Raw genomic sequence first — 22,290 nt, 5'->3', positions numbered from 1 at the left:
AACCTGTTGCTGAGTCTAGCCACTTTCACGAATTAGCTAGATCTTCCAGATAACTTGCTGCAGCTTCTATATAAGCACTTGCTGCTTCACCTGGCACTTTTATGTTACGGAGATGGCTTGTTTTCTTAAACCTCATGAACCAACCTCTGCTAGCTTCAGACTTTTCTTCTGCAGGTTCCTTATCTCTTTCAGCTTTCATAGAATTAAAGAGATTTTAGGACCTTGCTCTGGATTAGGCTTTTTGGTTTAAGGAAATGCTGTGGCTGGTTTGACCTTCTATCCAGACCACTAAAACTTTCTCCGCATCAGCAATACGACTGTGTTGCTTTCTTACAGTTTGTGTGTTCACTGGAATAGCACTTTCACTTTCCGTCAGGAACTCTTTGCATTCACAACTTGGCTAACTGTTTGGCACAAGAGGCCTGTCTTTTGGTTATCTCAGCTTTTGACATGCCATCCTCACTAAGCCTAGTCATTTCTAGCTTTTGATTTAAAATGGGACATGAGACTCTTCCTTTCACTTGAATACTTAAGAGGCCATTGTAGGGTTATTAATTGGCCTAATTTCAAAATCATTGTCTCAGGAAACAGGCAGGCCCAAGAAGAAGGAGAGAGATGGGGGAATTGCCTATCAGCGGAGCAGTCAGAATACACAAAACATTTATCAGTTAAGTTCACTGTCTTATATGGGTGTGGCTTGTGGCACACCAAAACAACTACAATAGTAATATCAAATACCACTGATCATAGATCACCAGGACAAATATAATAATGAAAAAGTTCAAAATATTGCAAGAATTACCGAAATGTGACACACAGACACAGAGTGAGCAAATGCTGTTAGAAAAATGACACTGATAGAATAGCTAAATGCTGGTTGCCACAAACCTCCAATTTGTAAAAAAAAAAAAAAAAAAAAGAAGAAGAAGTAACAGCTCTAAGTTTGACAAAGTGAAGTGCAATAAATTGAGGTATTCTTGTAGGAGGATTTTTTGATAGTACAGATGAAAGAAGGTTTTGAATCCTGGAGCAGTAATTCCTTGGGAATGGGCATCCATGATAGGCGACAACTGTCTTGGAGAGATGTCTCCAATTGATCTAATTATCTTTTTGCTTCAATTATCTTCTTAGGCAAGGCAGGCCAAGGTTAAACGACTCTTTCGCCCCATCGAGGAACTAAAGAAGGAGTTTGAGGAGCTGAATGTTGTCATTGAGACTGACATGCAGATCATGGTACGGTTGATCAACAAGTTCAACAGTTCCAGCTCCAGCCTAGAAGAGAAGATTGCTGCACTCTTTGATCTCGAATATTATGTCCATCAGGTATCGTATTTCTTTGTCCATAAATCTGACTTTTAAGTAACATCTTCAACAGCAAACCTTCCTGCCCTAAATCCTGAGAAAACAGCATCAGCATCTTTGCTCCTCTCTCAGGGCGTCTAGTATTTTTAACCTAGGCCAATAGCTATTGTAGTAAGATATATTCTAGAAGAAAGGGCCAACCTCTTTTTCATTTGCAGTGTTACGTCCATTATTTTTCAACACCTATTATACAGCAGGGGCAAAACAGCCATGGTCTCTGTTTTATGTAGCTTATAGTCTGGAAGAGGGAACAATTAAATCATGAATAATGAACAATAAAATGAGATAATTTAAACTTAAGATTGTGATAAGGGCTCCAGAGAGTAGTGTGGGAGTATATAACGGGGGAACTTAGCCTAGTCAGGGGTGTTGGGAAAGGCTTTTCTAGATAAAGTTTTATTGGGACACAGCCGCATCTGTTTCTTTATGTATTGTTCTATTGTTTGGGGCTGTTTTTATGCTACAGTGAGGGGTTGAAGAGTTGTGACAGAAACCCTATGGCTCACAAAGCCAAAATCATTACCGTCAGGCCCTTTGGAAAAAGTTTGCCAACCCTTGAATCAGAGTTCCACAGGCAGAGGAAACAGCATGTGCAAAGATTTTGAGGTTGAGAAGAGCTTGGAGAGATTAAGGGCCTGGAAAATACTGGATAGGGTAGCATAGATAAAGTGGAAAGGTTAGAGATTCAGAGAGGTGGAATTGGGAATATCACGCTCTTTATGATTTTATCCTTGATTTTAAGAATCATTGGAGAGTTTGCAGCAGGGAAAGGACTGATCACACTTGTGCTGTAATTATCATAGTTAATATTTATTGAGCATTGTCATAGACAAGGCACTTACTCAAGTGCTTTATACATACCAATTCATTGAATTCCACAGCTGCCTTATGGGCCCTGTTACTAGTTCCATTTTATCACTGAGGCAAATAAGACACAGGTCAGACCTGATATTGCCCAAGGTCACCCAGTTAGCGAGTGGTAGAGCTGGGATTTGCAAAAAGGTCTGTCTGACCCTAAACTGTGCTCTTAACCTTTTGGTCATTCTGTCTCCTCTAGGATACTGGAATCGTTTGAATGAAGCTCAAAAAGACCTAGGTAGATCTAAGGAGAAGGAGCAAGAGAAGTCGTTTATTTATTCAATAAATTTATTGCATGCCTGTTAAGTCCCAAGAGCTATTTCAGGCACTTAAAATACATCTGTGAACAAAATTGGAGCTTAGCTTCTAGTGGAGGCAGATAGATAATAAATATAACTAGTAAGTAAATTATGGACGGTGTGTTTTAAGTTGATAAATACTGTGGGCAAATAAAAAGTAGTTCATGGTAAGGACTGGCAATATTGGAAAGGAGCATCTCAGGAGAAACAACAAGTACTAAAGCCCTAAGGTGGGAGCATGTCTAGTGTGTTTGTGGGATCAGAACAAGTCAGTGTGTGGTTGGAGCTAAAAGAAGAGAGAGGGACGTAGATGAAGCTTAGACAGATAATGGGGGGAAGATCATAGACCGCCTTGTCGAGCATGGAAAAGAATATGAAACTGGATGTTATTAAAGGCTGTTGAGCAGAAGAACAACATGCTCTGACTTATTTTTAAAGGATCCCTCCACCTGCTTTGCTGAGAATTAGAATGGAGGCAGGGGGTGTGGGTAGAAGCACGGAAACCAGATAGGAGGCTATTGCCGTAATTCAGACTAGGGGCGATGGTGGCCCAGGAAGACTGTGTAATCATAATCAAAAGCTTGTTTGAGATCCTCATCAAGACACAGATCTTCAACATCCTCCCACACATGACTGCGTCCTTGTTCTCTATAAACTAGGCTAAAAGACATTCTTTCTTTCTTTCTTTCTGATTTTGTCAGCCTTTGTGGTGAGAGAGGATGAGTGTATACTGTATCTGCAGGAATTATGATGCGGCCTCTTCATCTTCTTTCTTTGCTCATAACTCTTTCTCAGGACTCAAATAGCAGGTCTATGATCCTCTTAGAGAGAAAGTGGGCCTGAGTTCTCTTTCCTCTTTCCTGTGTTTCTCTCCAGGGTGAAAAACAAGAATTCCAACAGCTTTTCCGTTACAGATATTTAAAGGATTAAGGATCTTAGAGGTTATTGGCCAACTTAGTCCTGCTCTGATCTTGGCAGCTTTTATTTTTTCTCATTTAACATACTTGGGTGGATCTTTAGGTATCAGGTCTCTACAGACTCTTCCTTTAGTTGAGGATAAAAGGCCAAAATAACTGGAGAGCTGATCATACCTAGAGGGGAGTGAGTACACAGGAGGCTAGCAGGGCCCTGACAAAATTGTTTTTTTGTTTTTTTGTTTTTTTTTTTTTAAAGATTTTATTTATTTATTTGAGACAGAGAGAATGAGAGAGAAACAGCACATGAGAGGGGGGAGGGTCAGAGGGAGAAGCAGACTCCTCGCTGAGCAAGGAGCCCGATGCGGGACTCGATCCCGGGACTCCAGGATCATGACCTGAGCCGAAGGCAGTCGCTTAACCAACTGAGCCACCCAGGCGCCCCAAAATTGTTTTTTTCCATGCAAGTCAGCCGGCGGTGTTGTCTCTAGGGTGACGTCCTATTCTGCTTTCATGAGTTACTGAGTGGGGTAAACACTTTCTTCGACATCACCTAACTCAGTCCCAGGTCAGACCAGGAACCGGTTCCCTGGTGAGGCCAAACTTGCTCTCTTCGGCAGAAGAGTCATAAATGTTCTGAGTCATTGGCCTTTGGATTGGAAGTACAAGGTCCTTGCTTTGGGCTGGTATGTCAGGCTATCATGCAACAGGTTGAGTTGTGATTTCATGGGGGAATTAAAGAAGACACAGCTTAACCTTTAATTCTAGTTGTGAAGGGGAATTCAGGTAATTTAGTGCTAGCATTGTGGAAGATAGGACTTCTGTTGCCAGGAACTTCACCAGTCCACTGCTGTTCTTGACTCACTGAATAGAAGCTTTGAGGAGCCATGGGGTTCAAAGACCCAAACTAAATCTGACCAAGGATTCCTCACAGCCATATTGGAATTCATATATTTCTATATTTTTATAAAGATTAATTTTTTTAGAGAGAGCATGCACGTGCATGTGGGAGGGGTGAGAGGCAGAGGGAGAGAGCATCTCAAGCGCACTCCTCGCTGAGCACAGAGCCTGATGTGAGGCTCGCTCCCACAACCCTGAGATCATGACCTGAGCCGATATCAAAAGTCAGACGCTTAATCGACAGAGCCATCCAGGCGCCCCAGCCATATTGGAATTATTAAAAAGGATCTATGAAAAGCAAAAGCTCGAACCGTTTGGAAAACGGTTGTGAATTACTTATGAGGTGTAGCTTCTGTCTGTCCCATGTACCCTAGGGCAGTGTGTTTGCCTTTCTTCAAATGTCTCCTCAATTATTTAATATAGTTTCTCCCTTTGTCTATTTCCTGTTCTCTGATTGTCTGGCCAGTGCTCTGGTTCTCTCTTTTCCTCTGGAGTGTTAGCACAGTTCCTACTATGTCCTTCCCCATGTGCTCCCTCCCTCTGCCTTGAGTTTCTGTCTACCTGTCTCACCCCGTCCTGAAGGCAGCCTGGGGAAAGCTGTGGCCCCAGACCTAGATGTGGAGCTGCAGACCTGGGACCTGATCATGCCTTCTCCTGTGTGATGCTGAGCAGGGCCCAGATTTTGGAGCTTGATCTTCTGAGTGTACAGTGGGCAGAATGACTCTTTTCTTGCTCATCTTCAGTGAAATAACAAATGAGAAAACATATTGAAAAGGTTGAGGTGCTTATGTAAATGTTAGAATTTATAACATCCTGAATTGTCTTTGTAGTAATAAAGACAAACTACATCTGCAACAGAACCTCTATGATTTTGTGTTGCTTTGGGGCTGTTAGACTGGCAGCCACTCCATTAGGAACTCCTACCAGCTTTGACAAGTAGCCACCCCAGGCACTGAATGACAGGACTCTGAGCCATGGCTTTGTTATCCAGAAAACTTGGAAGGGGGGAGGATCAAAACGAGGCAGTGAGTTCTTAGATTTTAGAACTAGAGTGTGTGAGGGCGCCTGGGTGGCTCAGTCGTTAAGCGTCTGCCTTTAGCTCAGGTCGTGATCCCGGGGTCCTGGGATCGAGTCCCACATCTGGCTCCTTGCTCAGCAGGAAGACTGCTTCTCCCTCTCCCGCTCTCCCTGCTTGTGTTCCCTTTCTCGCTCTCTCTCTGTCAAATAAATAAAATCTTAAAAAAAAAAAAACTAGAGTATGTGAGAAAGGAAGGCTTATGAAGTATTATTTGTACTTACATCAGCCAAACACCCCGCTCTGAGTCTCCCTAGTTGGCTGGCCTGTGGTCCAGTAATAACTCCTCTTCGTAAGGACAGATTGAGGAAGAAAAATTCCAGCCCTGACTTGGGGGCCCTTATGGCAGAGCAGACTCCACACTTGTTTCGGGACCCTGGATTGGCCATCTCTTTAGGTCTCTGGTATCAGGGACCCATCCATTTTGTTGGCACAGATGCCCCGGGTTGCCTTTTTTACTCACCGTGGAGTTTATTTCAGTAACGTTTTTTTCTGATCATATTTGTTCATTGGTTTAACAGTTACTTATTGAGCACCTAAGTATACACTCAGCATTGTTCTAATCACTGGATCTGCAGCAATGGTCAGGCAGAAAAAAAACCCTGTTCTTATGGAGATTATATCAGAATATATAAAAATGATCTTCTAAGTGGTGAAAACAGTCTAGGTCCACCCAGGAACAGGCAGAGTCAAAGTCCTTCAAACTCAATTTCTCTCTTAGAGTCTTTGTCTAGTTTGGAAGGGCACAGTCAGGTAGGAAACAGAAGCATCTGGAGGAAAAAGGTGTTGGGCTAGCTTCCTGCATTTTCCTGATGATTTGTAGAGTGGGATCAGACTGTGGGCAAGAGGCAGTCTTTGTAGCAGCAAAGGTATTTCCAAGGGAGATTGTAGTTACTACATGGAGAAAATAGGATCCAGTGACCTTTCTTTCTTTTTTTTTTTTAATATTTTATTTATTTATTTTGACAGAGACAGTGAGAGAGGGAACACAAGCAGGGGGAGTGGGAGAGGGAGAAGCAGGCTTCCCGTCGAGCAGGGAGCCCGATGCAGGGTTCGATCCCAGGACCCTGGGATCATGACCTGAGCCGAAGGCAGATGCCCAGCGAATGAGCCACCCAGGCGCCCCTCCGGTGACCTTTCTGAACAAGTTGAGTTTTCTTGATCCAGGATACTAAGGAAGCCTGGGGACTGAGATTCCCTATCGAATAAAAGGGAAATAGTCTAGACTTGGGGCTTTGGACCTTAGAGGGTAGCCTAGACCAGTGCCATTTGATAGAATTTTATTTGATTATGGAAATGTTATGCACTATCCAATAATAGCTACTAGCCAGTAACACAGGGCTAGAGTACAGCCTTTGAGGGAGAGACTTCTGTGCAGATTTTATCACACTTGTCCTCAGAATCAGTCAGCCTTAGACTGTATGAAGTGAGGAAGAGAGAGGACTTCTTTTTTTGTAAGTGTCTGCTGCTTCCATTACTTGTACTGGGACTGGACATGAACAGGAAGCATGGCACCATTTAGTAGTCCTGATGATGCCAGATCTTTGTGTTAACAGCTTGTACATTAGGAGCAAGCTTTGTGATTTGTTATGGTTATAGCATTTTCCAGGACATATTTGGCAAAAGTAATAGCTAGGTGCCATTTCAGCCATTTCCCACACAGGTGCTCATAAATCATGTTAGATGAATTCGGAAATCTCAAATTTAAGAATTTGTTATTACAGATCTTTTCTAGTTGGTCACAATGGCCACCATTGCTTTTTACTTGACTTTTTAGGTTTTCTTGAATACTCACCAAAAAAAGGCAATAAGAAGGGCTCTTCTTTCCTTGATGGCTGTACCTTTGTTGCAGATGGATAATGCACAGGACCTGCTTTCCTTTGGCGGCCTTCAAGTGGTGATCAATGGGCTGAACAGCACAGAGCCCCTGGTGAAGGAGTATGCTGCGTTTGTGCTGGGGGCTGCCTTTTCCAGGTGAGCAGCGTGGATGGACATCCCATTGGCCAGGATTGTTAGGGCCCTTTGGGTGAAGTCTAGCTTTACTTTTGGCCTGATTGGCCTGGAAGAAGGTTACACTTGAACTCTTGCACATCCCTATACACATTTCATTGTAATCCTAGTGAAACTAGGGTAAGAATTTGATTCTGCCCTTATTCCAAGTAGATAAGAATTTTCACTGTGTTGTTACCATGTGTGACTCTCTGTTCCCTCTCATCTTACAGACATATAATAATGTATTTTAGGTCACATTCTCTGTTGCATTCAAAGCTAATAAAAAGTTAGACCACCCATGGCTGGTTGAGTGGAAGGGAATGAACTCTAAGAGTTGATCCTTTTGCAATGAAACTACATCTGGTGATGAATAAATGTTGAACCTGACTGAGGAGAGCCTTTTGGGGGGAATATGCCTTCTCCTTATTGTCTGGTACCAATCAACATGCATTCAGGTTATTATACTCTTTGGGTTGGGATTTGTTTAAATTTCAGTTAGTCTGGCTTATGCTAGAAGAGTGATAAGGCAAGAGGAACGGGGACACAGCATCTCTTAAGAGTGGATGCAGAAAGATGTGTGGGCACCACATCATAATACTAAAAAAGTCAAGATGTCTTCAAGCTGCAGTTGGTCCATTGGAGCCACAGTTCCTTCCATTTTTGAAAATCTGTTCTTAGGACTATTTGTGCTTCTAAAATAGGAACCAGTATTCTGATTCTTGGTGCAAAGGCATGGGTAGTAGCTATTAGGGGTTGCTCTGCTAGGGTGCAGGGATTAAGATGTTGCAGGAGAAAAAGGCTATTGTAAACATTTCTGCCATTGTAGGCTCATTTTTGAAAAGATTTCCTTTGCCTTTCATCCTTGCTTATTGTTATTAATCAGAATCTCAGACTGATGTCTCCTCACTGTGAAAGGCTGCTGGGTCTTTTCTTAGTAAATTGAGGGGCAGAGCTGGTAAGGCTGGAAGAATTGTTTCCTGAGGGAAGCTGAGCACCCTGCAGGACCTGCTTAGACCTTCAAGCCCTGGTTCTCCTGTGGTTGTATTTTTGACAGTGTAGGCTTTGGCTTTCAGGGCACTCTGCCTCCCTTGGTCTCACCTACCAGACCCAGACAGTCTCTCAGGAAGCCCAAGGAGATGTTTGCGTGTGCCTCTACTGGAAGGGTGGAGAATCTGTGGGTTTGTCATAGGTCGCTGTGATTTCAGCCCTAGAGAGAAGTCCAGGGTCTTATCCTTATAGCTTCAGAGGCTTGAGAACTTATGGAAGCTCACTTTTTGTTTCTCAAGCCATGAAATAACTAAATCAAACATTATTAACCTCTCTCCCCAAACTCTTTTTGGAATTCTTTCCTATAATCCCAAGTACCTTCTTTCCGCTTTCAATATGAGCAAATTATCCTACATGTCCCTTGCCACTGCTTCTGGAAACACATTTCTTGGGGGAAACTGTGTAACATCTTGTGTCACATCTTATTTAAAGAAGACTAAGTAACTTGAGAAGCATGCATTAGGCCTGTGTAGCAGGCCATAACTCACCCAGGGGTGTGCCAGTATGTGGTGTTATTAAGACTTATCCGTGGTTGTTTTAGCATGAGACCATGTTAACATTTATGTAGCATCACTAAAATTTAAATAGAGATAAATATAAAATATCGCAACTTAGTGTTTTGGTGGCAAGCAAACTGCTATATTCAAAATGTTCTAGCTGGGCTTTTGATGGCCCACTGGAGGGCAGTTACAGTGATGGCATGGTATGGTGCCAGAGCTTTTGGAAGCCAAAAGCAGGCTCCCTAAACATCATGAAAATGTCAGTGTTTTATGCAAAGAGGAACTTGGTGCAAGGTAACTCTTTCTATGCAGAAAAGCAGGCTTCAGTGCTCTAGTCTCATATTCATTATTGACTCCTAATGTCCTAAGTGTTGGTTTTGCAGCTCCCTACACACACACACACACACAGTGTGTGTGTGTGTGTGATTGGATGAAGTTGCTCTTTGTCACGAGGGCATTCAAGGGAAGTGAGCATGGTGGAATCACGGAGTCCCAGCGTTTGGGGGTGTTATTTAGATACCATTTCTTCTAGTTTTCTGCTAATGGGTAGGAATACTGCTCATTCAGTCCAGGTGTTTGAGTGTGTGGGAGGATGAGACAGACCACTGCCCCAAGAGTCAGAAAATCCAGGTTCAAGTCTAGTGTCTGTTATTTACTGACGGTTTACCCATGGACAAGTGATTTTACCTTTCTAAGCCTCACCTTTTCATCTGTTAACTAAAAGCAATGATAGCCGTTTTCTGCATTTCATAAGGTTGAATGAATATGAAGTAACATAATATACAGGTCCCATGGAAAAGCTTATAAAGCACCTGTCAGTGATAAGTGGTATAACATCATCATGCTCACATTGTGTCCTTTTTACTGTAAGTTTTCAGTATAAGGCAATTTTTACTTCTTATGTTTTCACAGTACAAAGCTTTATCTTTCTGATTTTCTTTTCTGCTTATGTTCTACCGCATATATCTCTCCGTGCTAATCTTGATGCTTCATGAGAGTGTTTATTTGCCTACTTGGGTTAATTGCTTAATAAAGCCTCCACACACAATTCTGTGGATAAAGAGATATCTTGCCTGGTGTTAACCGTGAAGCAATTATTCCAAGATCAAGAAGAAAGAGTTGACATAAATGTAATTGACGTGACCACTGAATGTTACATGGTTCCTGAAATAGTCTGTTCCCTTATTTAAATATTATTCACACTAATTTAGGGGTCACCAACACTCATTTTCTGCTGTTTGTTGCCTTTGTGTAAGGCAGGTCACGCTCTTGCATAAGAAGATAATCGGAGATAGGGAGATAAGGGTCTGATGCCTTTGGCAGCTTCATCTTTTCATGGTTTCTTTCTTTTCTTCCCTGCTTTCCCATCTCACTGCCCCTTCCCCCCATCCTCCATGTCGCCCCTCTTGCCTTCTCTCTCTCTCCATTCCACCTCCTTTCTTATTCTTCAAGTCACTTATTTTCACTGGCCTTTCCCTAACCTGATACCATCTCATGAGGGCACCCATGTGTATCTGTCTACAGTCTGACCTACCAGGAGTTTTGGAGTCCCGGACAAGTCATTGTGCTTCTGTGTGTGAGAAGTCTCACAAAGGCCTTGTGAATTTCAGAGGCCATGCAGCCTTCTGTAATCTGGTTTTGGTTTTATTTCTCAAAGTAAGAAGTACTTTGGCTTCTCTGCCAAACTACTAGCTGCCTACTTTTGTTTATCTCTTATCTCCCTATATGTAGCCTTTACCATTTAACTGTCAGGAGGTAAATTATCAAGAAACTGATGTGCTTGCCCCAGGGAACCCTGGCTTTTGCTGTTCTCATGCCCCTGTCTCCATCATTTTTCATGTTTTATATCCATCTTTAGTAACTCACATTCTGATCTGCATATGTATGCATTATTATGCAATAAAATGGGATTGTAGGTTCTCACTGAATGCAGTACTTTTGTTTGAATGTCCACAGTTTGCAGGGGTCATGGACCTGTGCCTGGTACAAAAAAGGATGTACATGTGCCATCAGTTATACTGCAGTTCTGTTATGTTGGATCCCTGGAATAGGATTCTGTTCTAGTCTCTCCTCTTGGAATCTGCCTTGGAACCTCCTTAGCAGATTTTGTGTTAGTTATATCTCTTTATAAAATGAATGTCTCCCCCACTCCCAACCCTGCACCCCCTTATCCCACGCTTTGTTGGCTCTCTGGTTTCCTCGGTTATACTCATCCCACTAAAGTTTTACCAGCTCATTTTTAAAAAAGATTTTATTTATTTATTTGACAGAGAGCACAAGCTGGGGGAGCAGCAGGCAGAGGGAGAAGGAGAAGCAGGCTCCCCACTGAGCAGGGAGCCCAATGTGGGACTTGATCCCTGGTCCCCGGGATTATGACCTGAGCTGAAGTCAGATGCTTAACTGACTGAGCCATCCATGTGCCCCTTACCAATTCATTTTTAACCATTGGGCCAGTGTCCTATCGCCGACTTCCATCTCCTTCTGTTGGCCTCTAATTTCCAGATTTCTTCCCTGCCGTCCTTAGTGAATTTTAGTGCTCTCCTCCTTCTTGATGGCTTTTGTTGAGTTTGCTGGGCATTAACATTCTCACCTGTATTGACTTTTATCTTTATGTCTATTATCCGCTAGATATTTTGAAATTCATTACCCATTTTTGTCAATATCTCATGTTCGCTGACCACCTCCGTATTCACATTTTCATCTCTCCTATCGAATCTGGTTTTTAGCCTTATTGTGACCTTCAGCCTCTGCACATCTTCCTGTTTTCCCCTTCCATTAGTGCTCCTCACCTTTTTTCCCTCTCTCTAGGCTCCTTCCTCTTTGCCTACAATGTTCTCAGTTACCCACTGACCCCTTCCCACCATTACCTTACCATTGCCTCCAACATGACAACCTATATTTTCCTTCCCTTCCAAAGTCCTCCAAAGAGTAGACAAAAAGAGATCCAAGTAAGTGCACATGACCATTATGTTCCTGCTGTTCTTAAATTTTTCAAGAGTATTTTGGAATCATTAACATCTCTGTAGCAGTCAACAATGTCGACCAATACTTTCCTTTGAAAACTTTACTTCTTGGGGTGCCTGGCTGGCTCGGTCAGTGCAGCATGCGACTCTTGGGTTATGAGTTCGAGCCCCACAATGGGTGTAGAGAATACTTAAAATCTTTAAAAAAAAAAAAAAAAGCAGAAGAAGAAACCTTACTCCTTGGCTGCCATGTGATTGTGGTCCCTTGGTTCTTGTATCTCTGGAATTAATTATTCCCTCTTCCTTGCCTTTTATGGCAATGTCATCATCTTACTGTCTCCTAATTATAGCTGTTCACCAAGATTTTTTTCTGGCATTTTGCCTTTTCTCTCCCAGTGGTTCTGTCTGTTCCTGTGGTTTCAAATCCTGCCTCATTGTGGGTGATTCCAATATCTATGTTGAAGTCCAGCTTTTCCTCTCAAGTCGTGTCCTCCATTTCTACCAGACTGTCTGACTACACCTCAAACTCAAGGAGAAGAAAGTGGAATTAATTTTTGTCTCTCTCACAAACCAGGTTTTTCCTCCCACATTCTCTTATCTATTCTTGGCAGTATGATTGTCGTAGTTACCCAGGCTTGAAACTTTTGAGGGATATTTGAGTCGTCTTTATCCCATTTTAGTTATTTAGTTGGTGAATGAATCTTTTGGATTTTTATTTTCACTATTGTGTCTACTAAAAACTATTTGCCTTTTTAAAAATCTCTTTTAAGGAACCTTGATATTGTAAGGATAGCAACATGTTCAGGGAGGGGGTTCACTCTCCCAGTGCTAGGAAATGAATAATCTGAACCAAGAACAATAATCTCATTCTTTGTGGATGTAGATTGATTTAGCGATGGGCATGTGACCCAGTTCTGACTAAAGAGATGTTTCCTGAGAAGGCTTCTGGAAAGCTTTTTTTGCTTTCTTACAAAAAGAAAGATAGTAAGGAGATCCTGCCCACACCTTCATGCCTTGATTGCAGTTGTCTTGGAGTCATAGCAGCTGGCTTAGACCAGTGAGGTGAGAAGCACAAGACAAAAAGCCAACATGCTGAGGAACATAAACAACAGAGGGGAAAAGACAGAAGGAGACTAGGTCCTTTATGATATAGTTTAGCCACTATTCTGATTTAGGAACCAGCTACTTCCAGACTTTGGTTGTGAGAGATAAACATCTTTGTTTTTTAGAAATCACTGGTAGTCTTTGTTCTGTTAGTTGTAATTGAACATATTCATATTAATAAAATTTCTGAACTGTGTCATATCTTAAATTCCTCTTACATTTTCTTTGCTTCTTCACAGCATTCATCTCAATTTGCAATTACATCTTTGTTTGATTACCTGTTTATTTTTACTTATTTGTTTGTTTATTTAATTTTCTGGGAGGTTGGGGAGAGGCAGAGGGAGAGGGAGAGAGAGAATCTCAAGCAGGCTCCACGCCCAGCAGAAAGCCCGATGCAGGGCTTGATCTCACAACCGCAAGATCATGACCTGAGCTGAAATCATCAGATGCTTAACTGACTGAACTACCCAGGCGCCCCTACCTGTTAATTTTTGATAACCTTAGACTGTATGAGAAAGATAGGATTTGTTTTCTATCTTCATCTTGTTGTCTCCCTAGTATATAGTACAGAACCTTGCATTGAAAGCTAGGAAATAATGAATGAAGAAATAAAAGAATAAGTTCATACCTAGGAAATGAAGAGTTCTCCAGATTGTTATGGGGGCAGAGTGGTGAGTGCTGTTACGATTAATGATGTAATGATGGATGATTCAGATACCATTCCTTGACCCTTTAAAATCTACTAAATTGTGGAAATAAGTGTGAGCCCCCCCCCCCCCGGCTGAAGGCCCAGAAAATTGAAGGTTAGAGATTAGGATGAGGTCAGGCGTTGGAGATGCCAGCATTTGATAGAAATCCAGATCTGACCCCCTAGGACTAGTTCTGACCTCTTGACTCTAGAAGCTAGTTGTTCACACTCCTTCTGTGGCAGGGGAGGTGTTCAAACCATTTTATATCTGATAAATTGATTAGCATATTAGCCAGAATTGGCCTGGGGAAGTTGGATAGCTGTAGCTCTTAAAGCTGCATTCAAAGTCTCATACCTTTTTTCAAATGGCAATTAATGACAAGTGGAAAATGAGCCGTAAGCCTGACCAGCCACCTGCAGAAACCAAGACTACGTTCTGGTGAGGGAGGCACCACTTTGCTTAATGAACTTGTCCCTTCAGTATTTCTTTTGAATCTATCTCTGTGATGTGCCCCAGACTCCCCCACATCCTCTTGTGTGGCTGCCTTCAAATTTTTTCATTTATTGACTACCTCCTTCTTAATTTGTTCCTTGCGTAACTCCAGCCCACAAAGTTCTATCTTTTCAACTTTATTAGTGTTTGTTGTCTGGACTCCTAAACTGATTCTTAAATACATCTAATTATTCTCTGTGTATGCCAGTTCTTTGCTTTTCCCTAATAAATTGAAAGCTTCTTGAGATTGGAAACTGGTTCCCAATTCTATGGCATCGACAGAACTTTACAGAGGGTATGTTTTAGAACGTTTCAGGGTACAAACTAAATGGCCTAACATAAAAACTGAAACCACCAAAAATCGGTGGGAGGAATGAAGCTGCTAACAGCAGGGAAGCTTTTTCTTTTCTCTTTTGTTTCATTTTTCTTCCAATGAATCTATGTTATATTTGTAATTAAAACCTAAATGGTAAGTAACAAAACAGACCTGGGGAACTTCTGTATCTAGCAAGTGGTGGTTTACCTTTCCCAAGGAACATTCGTGGTTCAGAATACCGGAAGATGCTGGATTAAATATTTAAACCTTTCCTTAAATGCTCAATTCACCTAACAAACTATAGGGCCACTGTTTTGCCTAACTAAAGGGGGAAATTAATAACATCATAGTCTATGTGGTGGCCCTGCAAGAAAGTGAGAGAAGTCCTGAAGATAAATATAATGGAAAGCACAAATCCCAAGAGATAGAGAAAAGTGAAACTTAGAACTGTCCTGGGGACACTGCCATTCCCTAGTGGCCAAGAGCTTTTGGTTTCACGGCTCCTTAAGCTGGGGGACGGGGGCCAGAGCGTACATCCCATGAAAAGGAGAATCAGAAAAATGAACATCTTCTACTCAAAAGGAGATATAAAGGCAATTTGGCTTTGAATAGAAGGGAAAAAAATTCCCCAGAAAATTCTTCACCCAAGCCAGCCCTAGAGTGCATTTAGGCTGGAAATCATATTCCTTTTATGGCCTGAAAATAGTCAAGCTGTGAATTTAGTCTAAAATGGTCTCAATAAATAATGAACTGGAAAAAATGTTTGCAACTTATAGATACAGCATTAATACTCATAATATTTATAAAGAGCACCTAAAAATAGAGAATAAACACAACTAATAACCTATAGAAAATGGGCTAGACACACACTGTTCACAGAATAAAAAAAGTGTAAATGGTTTAATCATGTGAAAAAATGCTCACTCATAAGAAGAAAAAAAAAAACAAAACTACACCGAGGTACTATTTGTCATCTATCAGATTGGCAGAAATCCAAAAGTTGATGGCATACTTTTTTTGTGAAGTTGTCGGAACAGGCTCTCAAGCATAGCTGGTGGAGTTCCACCAAAATGGTACAGTCCTTATCGAAAGAAATTGGACAGTACCTAGCAAAATTGTATATATTTTTCTCCCCTTGAAATGATACTTCTACGCCCAGAATTCTACCTCTAAAATACATTGGTAAAAATATGAAAAGATATGTGTGTTGAAGGTTATTCATTATAGCACTGTTTATAATAGCAAAAGATGAGAATATCCCTCAGTAGGAAACTGATGAATGAATTGTATAACTTATTTCATGGACTACTACATGGTCATAGAAAAAAGATCGAATAATATTTCTATATAATACAGACTATTTCTACTGTGACATATTCTAGGTTATATTAAATGAGAAAAAGCAGGTCAAGTATGAATAACTGCAATTAATCATGTGTATATGATATGCTTGTATTTTTAAAAAATGAATAGAAGGTTATAGGGAGAGGGACTTTATAATTATGTATATATTTTATATGGTCTAAAAACTCAAAATGTAAAAATCAAGAGCTAAATGAAACGGATGGATATATCCACAGAATTGGTGGCATAATCACATAGGTATTTTGTAGGATTTTACAGCCCAATAATTTGTACATCTCTATTTGGATATATCCTAAAGACAAAAAAAGCCTGCAAAACTTCAGACATCTTACTGTTGATGAAAGTGTTGGTGTTGTTATTCTGAGACTGAATTGTGGGATAAAGCAGATGAATAATTATGCTGGTTTCTCTGAGAAGCGAGATTTTCAACACGACAGAAGGGAAATACTAATGTAAAATTGGAGATTGTGTAAAATCCCCCTTACTCCTGACTTTGAATTGGAAGTACTAGTAAGAACTCATGATGAATTTTTTCCTTAAAAAGTGTGTTTGGGGGATGGGAGGCTCTGTCCACTGAAAGGATCTAGATAAAAAATAAACCCAATAATAATGAGCAACTCTTACTCTAGATTATATTTTCTAAATACCATTTCTGTCTAAAATTGCATTTGCCACTAAAAGCAACTATGATTTCTTGGAGAAATTGCTGATCTCAAGTCTGTAGTAAGACGTGTACAAAATGATAGTGAATATCTTGTCATAATAGAAAGCAAGGAAGCTCTCAAAGACTGGTAGGATCTTCTGTGAAAGACTCAGCAGTCATTGTGAAATAGTTTCCGTTGGCTATAGATGGGATACTTTGAGTTTCAAGAAAGACAGTAGTTTCCACCATGATTCCATTGCCTATGACATTCCTTTCTTGGTTCTATATGCATTCCATTAACATTGGATTTAAAGAAGAATCCACCAAGCTCCCCAAAGTTAAGGGTTCTTATGGTCTGCCACATTTCTCATTAAGTGCCTGTTGATGGGCTGAGGTTATTGAAAAGAGGATAATTCAGCTTTTTGAGGAGAGTGGAACTACAGTCTGGTAGAGAGGCAGCCAGAATGAGATTTAAAAATTATTTCATTCCGGGGCGCCTGGGTGGCTCAGTCGGTTAAGCGTCTGCCTTGGGCTCAGGTCATGATCCCGGGGTCCTGGGATTGAGCCCCGCATCAGGCTCCCTGCTCAGCGGGGAGCCTGCTTCTCCCTCTCCCCCTGCTGCTCCCCCCTGCTTGTGCTCTCTCTCTCTCAAATAATTTTTAAAAAAATTATTTCATTCCTACTTATTTCTTATCAGGCCTCAGTTTCTTTTTTTCATTTTTTTCCTGTTTCTATTTTTTTTTTTTTAAAGATTTTATTTATTTATTTGACAGAGAGAGACACAGCGAGAGAGGGAACACAAGCAGGGAGAGTGGGAGAGGGAGAAGCAGGCTTCCCTCTGAGCAGGGAGCCTGATGCGGGGCTCGATCCCAGGACCCCAGGATCATGACCCGAGCTGAAGGCAGACGCTTAACCATTTGAGCCACCCAGGTGTCCCTCCTGTTTCTATTTTTTTAAAGAGTTGCTGGTTTTGTAGAAAATATACTTGCTTGCTGAAAACATATAAATTACGTAGAAGAGATTGATTTCTACCATGACAGTATGAGGTTTGCTAACCCACTCCCCAGTGAAACGGGTGAAAATTACTTTAAAAAATTTTGATTTTAAGTCTCTGGAAATGGTCCTAAGGGCAGACAGCAAAAAAAGAAACTTCTACTCAAGAAAATCTATGTAAATACACTAAGAAAGATGAAAGTTTGTATTATTTGAACCAAGGCATTTCTCTTCGTCCCCGCTTGTCTGCTCCAAACCACTGCAGTTTAGAACCCCTCTAAGACTCCCTCCCACGACTCCCTCCACCTCCAGTTCCAGTTGGCCTTTCTTTCTGGAAGGAGCAGAACTTTAGCATTTCCCATTCTGCCCTGAGCTTCCTGTTGCTGAAGCTAAGTTGTGGAAGAGTCCATTTTCCCCGCCCATCCCCTGCTTGTGGAACGGAGGCTCTAGCATGGTTGTAGAGCACAGAGAACACTAGGACTGTCGTCACCCTCACCCTGGCTCATGAGGTGGTGATACCATGCTGGGAGAAGTAAGCTGGGGGGACCTCAGCCTGCTGTCCCCCAGCTCACTAAGCACTCAGTTCCTAGAGTGGAGGAGTCACTACGTCCAGCTCCAGAGCCCTGGCTCAGAGATTTTGCCTGGGGAGAAGCAAGGCCATGAAAGAGATAGCTCTCAATCCCTTCCCAGTGGAACTGACTTCATTTGCAAGAGTGTGCAGAAGTTCAAACAGAAGGACAATCTCATGAACACTGAAGGTTGTAGTGAAAGGCAACTAGGAGAAGATTGATGGAATTAGCAAAGCTACAGCCTAGCCTGTGGGCTGGCTAGTTTTCAGGAGGGAGTAAAACATTTGGGAAGTAGCTTTCCTGGGATCAGAGCTAACTTCAAACAGGGACCTCAGAAACTATTCCTTCAAAGGGGCTGTAAGTTGATTGGATTAGTTTGTAGAACAATTCATACAGCAGCATATCGTTCAAACAATAGAGGTCTTTACATTTTAGATATTAGCCTTTTTGTGTTAAAAATACTCTTTTCCAAGTTTGTCATTTTTCTTTTAGCCTTACTATATGGAAGTGAAAAACGTCTACTTAGACAAAATTGTTAATCTATTTCATGGTTTCTGTTTTTAATGACATACTAACTAAAGCCTTTTCTAACCAAGAGTATATAAATGTTTTTTTCTTCATATTATTTTTAAAATATGAGCTATTTCAGACATAAAAGGAGTCCAGAACATCTTAAACTCACTACTCAAATTTAATAAACGAAAAGGTGGTTTATTAGCCTCAGATTTTTTTAAAGAATGAAATGTTAAATACAGTAGAAAACCCTTTCATAATTCTTTCTAATTGTATTTCCCTTTCTTTCCCAGAGGTGACTATTGTGCTGAATTTTATATGTATCGTATCTATTTGTCATGCTTTATCATGTATCTGTCTTCATAGTGAGTATATACATTTATATTACTTTTGGGCAATCTAGTGAGTATAAAATGGTATTTTGTTCTTAATTCATTCTTCCCTGACTACTCTAGAGGTTGAGTACTTTTTCCTCCCATAATTGGAATCATACTGTACATACTGCTTAGAAATAACTCCTTCTACCCTCCCTCCCTTTTTTTGGTTGAGTGCATTTTTTTGTATGTTTCTGTCCTCTCAGGACTGCCACATTTTTAAATTACTTCTTCCTTTGCCCATTTTTCCATTGAATCTTTTGTTTATTGATTAGTGGGTATTTTAAAATATTTTCGTATGATCCAGGTACTTAAATATGTATATTTTCATTAAAATTAGTCTGCATACAAATCTTTTGTCATATGCATAACAAATATTTTCTAGTATGTGGCTGGTTGTTTAACATTGCTCAATATTGCCTTTTGGTATGGATATTTTAAAATATTTTTGTAAAGTCAGAATTACCACTTTTTGTATACAGTTGGTTCTGTTTATGTTTTAAGAAACTCTTCCTTGGTTTGAGGCTATAAAGATATTCTTTATTGTATTACAGTCTCAGAGTATAAAGTATTGACACTTAGTTTTTATTCTAAAATTTACTTTTTTTGACCCTATGATACATAGATTTAATTTTAGTTTTTACTGTGTGGCCAACTAGTTGTTATGGCACCATGTAGCGAGTAGTCTGTCTTCTCCCCAGGGAATTATAAAGGGTTTTCTACCATGTGTCAAGTTCCCTTATTTGTCTGAGTTTGTATTCTGTTCCATTGGTCTCTTTCTTTTTTTTTTTTTTTTTTTTCAAGATTTATTTATTTATTTGTTTGACAGAGAGAGAGAGAGAGAGAGAGCGAGAGCAGGAACACAAGCAGGGGGAGTGGGAGAGCGAGAAGCAGGCTTCCTGCCGAGCAGGGAGCCCGATGTGGGACTCGATCCCAGGACCCTGGGATCATGACCTGAGCCGAAGGCAGACGCTTAACGACTGAGCCACCCAGGCGCCCCCATTGGTCTCTTTCTATCCTTGAACCAATCTCATGATATTTCAATTACAATAGCTTTATATGCCTCTCTATCAGGTAAAACAAATCCTTTTTTCTTATTCTTTAAAATTGCCTTGGATATTTTTGGCCCTTTACTCTTTTTTTTTTTTTTTAAAGATTTTATTTATTTATTTGAGAGAGAGAATGAGATAGAGAGAGCATGAGAGGGGGGAGGGTCAGAGGGAGAAGCAGACTCCCTGCTAAGTAGGGAGCCTGATGCGGGACTCGATCCTGGGACTCCCAGGATCATGACCTGAGCCGAAGGCAGTCCCTTAAACAACTGAGCCACACAGGCGCCTGGCCCTTTACTCTTCCATGTGGATTTTAGGCACACTTTGTCCAGGTCAACAAAAACTCTGGATATTTCCAGGTTTGTAGTACATTTACAGATTCATTTGTGAGAATTAATATACTTTAAAAATTGTCTTCCCATCTATGAATATGTCATATCTTTCCACTTAGATGTTTTAAAATCTTTTAACCAAGCTTCATAATTTTTCCCTGTGTAGTTTTTGAATCTCTTGTTATTCTCAAGTATCTTACAACATTTGTTATTACAAATAGGGTCATTTTCAAGTTTTCATCTTCTAATTTGTTGTTGCTGGTGTATGATTTTCTGTTTAATGAACTTACTGAAGTCTTATTACTTTTAATGCTTGGTTTTTTTTCTTGGATGTACTTAGTAGATGATAACACCTAAAAATAATTTTCTTTCTTTCCCTTCTTTAATCCCTCATTTGTCCTTATTGCATTGTTTAGCACCTTTAGTATAATGTTCATTGAAATACTAATAATAGGTATTCCTGTCCTATTTCTGTCTTCAAAGGGAATGATTCTCATATTTTACCAATAAATATTACTATAGGTTTTTAATAGACTAAAAATTCTCTTCTGGGGCGCCTGGGTAGCTCAGTTGGTTAAGCATCCAACTCAGTTTTTGCTCAGGTCATGATCTCAGGGTTGTGAGATCGAGCCCTTTGTCAGGCTCTGCGCTGAATATAGAGTCTGCTAAAGTTGCTCTCTCCCTCTCCCTCTGCCCCTCCCCACCTAGCTCTCTGTCTCTCTCCAAATAAATAAATCTTTAAAATAAAATTCTCTTCTTAGTTTGCTGAGTTCTTTTATTTATTTTTGTATTTTTTTTAAAGATTTTATTTATTTGACAGAGAGAGACACAGCGAGAGAGGGAACACAAGCAGGGGGGAGTGGGAGAGGGAGAAGCAGGCTTCCCGCTGAGCAGGGAGCCCGATGCAGGGCTCGATCCCAGGACCCTGGGATCATGACCTGAGCCGAAGGCAGATGCCTAATGACTGAGCCACCTAGGCGCCCCACTGAGTTTTTTTTTTTAAATCATGAATTGGGGAACACTACATCAAAAACTAATGATGTAATGTATGGTGATTAACATAACATAATAAAAAATATATATAAAAAATATAAAAAATCATGAATTGGTATTAGAGTTTGATAATTTTTTGTATCTATGAGGTGATTATATGATTTTGTTCTTGTTAATTTGCTGTTATGATGAATTGCATTAGGAGATTTTCTAATGTTCTACTTGGCTGTGATGTATTATTATCTTTAATATTTTGTTGGATTTAGTTAATTTTTAGAATTTTTTAGTCTGATTTTAAATGATATTGGCCGTTTGATTTTTTTGTCATACTATTCTTGTATGGTTTTGTATAAAGGTTGTAGTGGTGTCATTAAAGGATTTGGAGTGCTTTCCTTCTCTTTATAATGTCTGGAACATCTTATGTAAAATGGGATTGTCAGTTCCATAAAGGCTAGATGAAGCTCAACTGTAAAACCATCTGCACTTGGCACTTTTTGGGTGGGTAGATTTAAGATCTTTCTCTTATTCAGTTTTATTAATATTTAAGTGTCTTTAGATTTTATATCTCTACTTGAGTCATTTTTGGTAATCTTTCATCTCTAAAGTATTTTTTCATTTAATTTTTCAAATTTATTCACATAAAGTTGTGTGAAGTATTATCTTGGATTTTTTTTTTTTTTAAGATTTTTATTTATTTGACAGAGAGAGACACAGCAAGAGACGGAACGCAAGCAGGGGGAGTGGGAGAGGGAAAGGAGGCTTCCCGCGGAGCAGGGAGTCCGATGCGGGGCTTGATCCCAGGATCCTGGGATCATGACGACCCGAGCTGAAGGCAGACGCTAAACGACTGAGCCACCCAGGTGCCCCATTATCTTGGATTTTTAAATTTTCTTCTGTACTGCATGTATATTTATGTCCCCCTTTTCATTCTTAATATTATTTATCTGT

The 22,290-nt window shown here is 40.4% G+C and overlaps 1 protein-coding gene across 1 annotated transcript in view; it reads left to right on the top strand.

The window, feature by feature from the left end:
• SIL1 (SIL1 nucleotide exchange factor) overlaps positions 1-22,290 on the top strand; it is a 210,462-nt gene that overhangs the window by 137,776 nt on the left and 50,396 nt on the right. The window contains exons 6-7 of the mRNA XM_021701868.1: positions 1,132-1,323; positions 7,261-7,382. Coding sequence (XP_021557543.1) covers positions 1,132-1,323; positions 7,261-7,382 — 314 coding nt within the window. The remainder of the gene's footprint in view (positions 1-1,131; positions 1,324-7,260; positions 7,383-22,290) is intronic.

This window comes from Neomonachus schauinslandi, chromosome 7, assembly GCF_002201575.2.
Source record: "Neomonachus schauinslandi chromosome 7, ASM220157v2, whole genome shotgun sequence".
Taxonomy (NCBI): Eukaryota; Metazoa; Chordata; class Mammalia; order Carnivora; family Phocidae; genus Neomonachus; species Neomonachus schauinslandi.
Note: the sequence above shows the minus strand (reverse complement) of the source record. Positions and strands in the feature narration are given on the sequence as shown.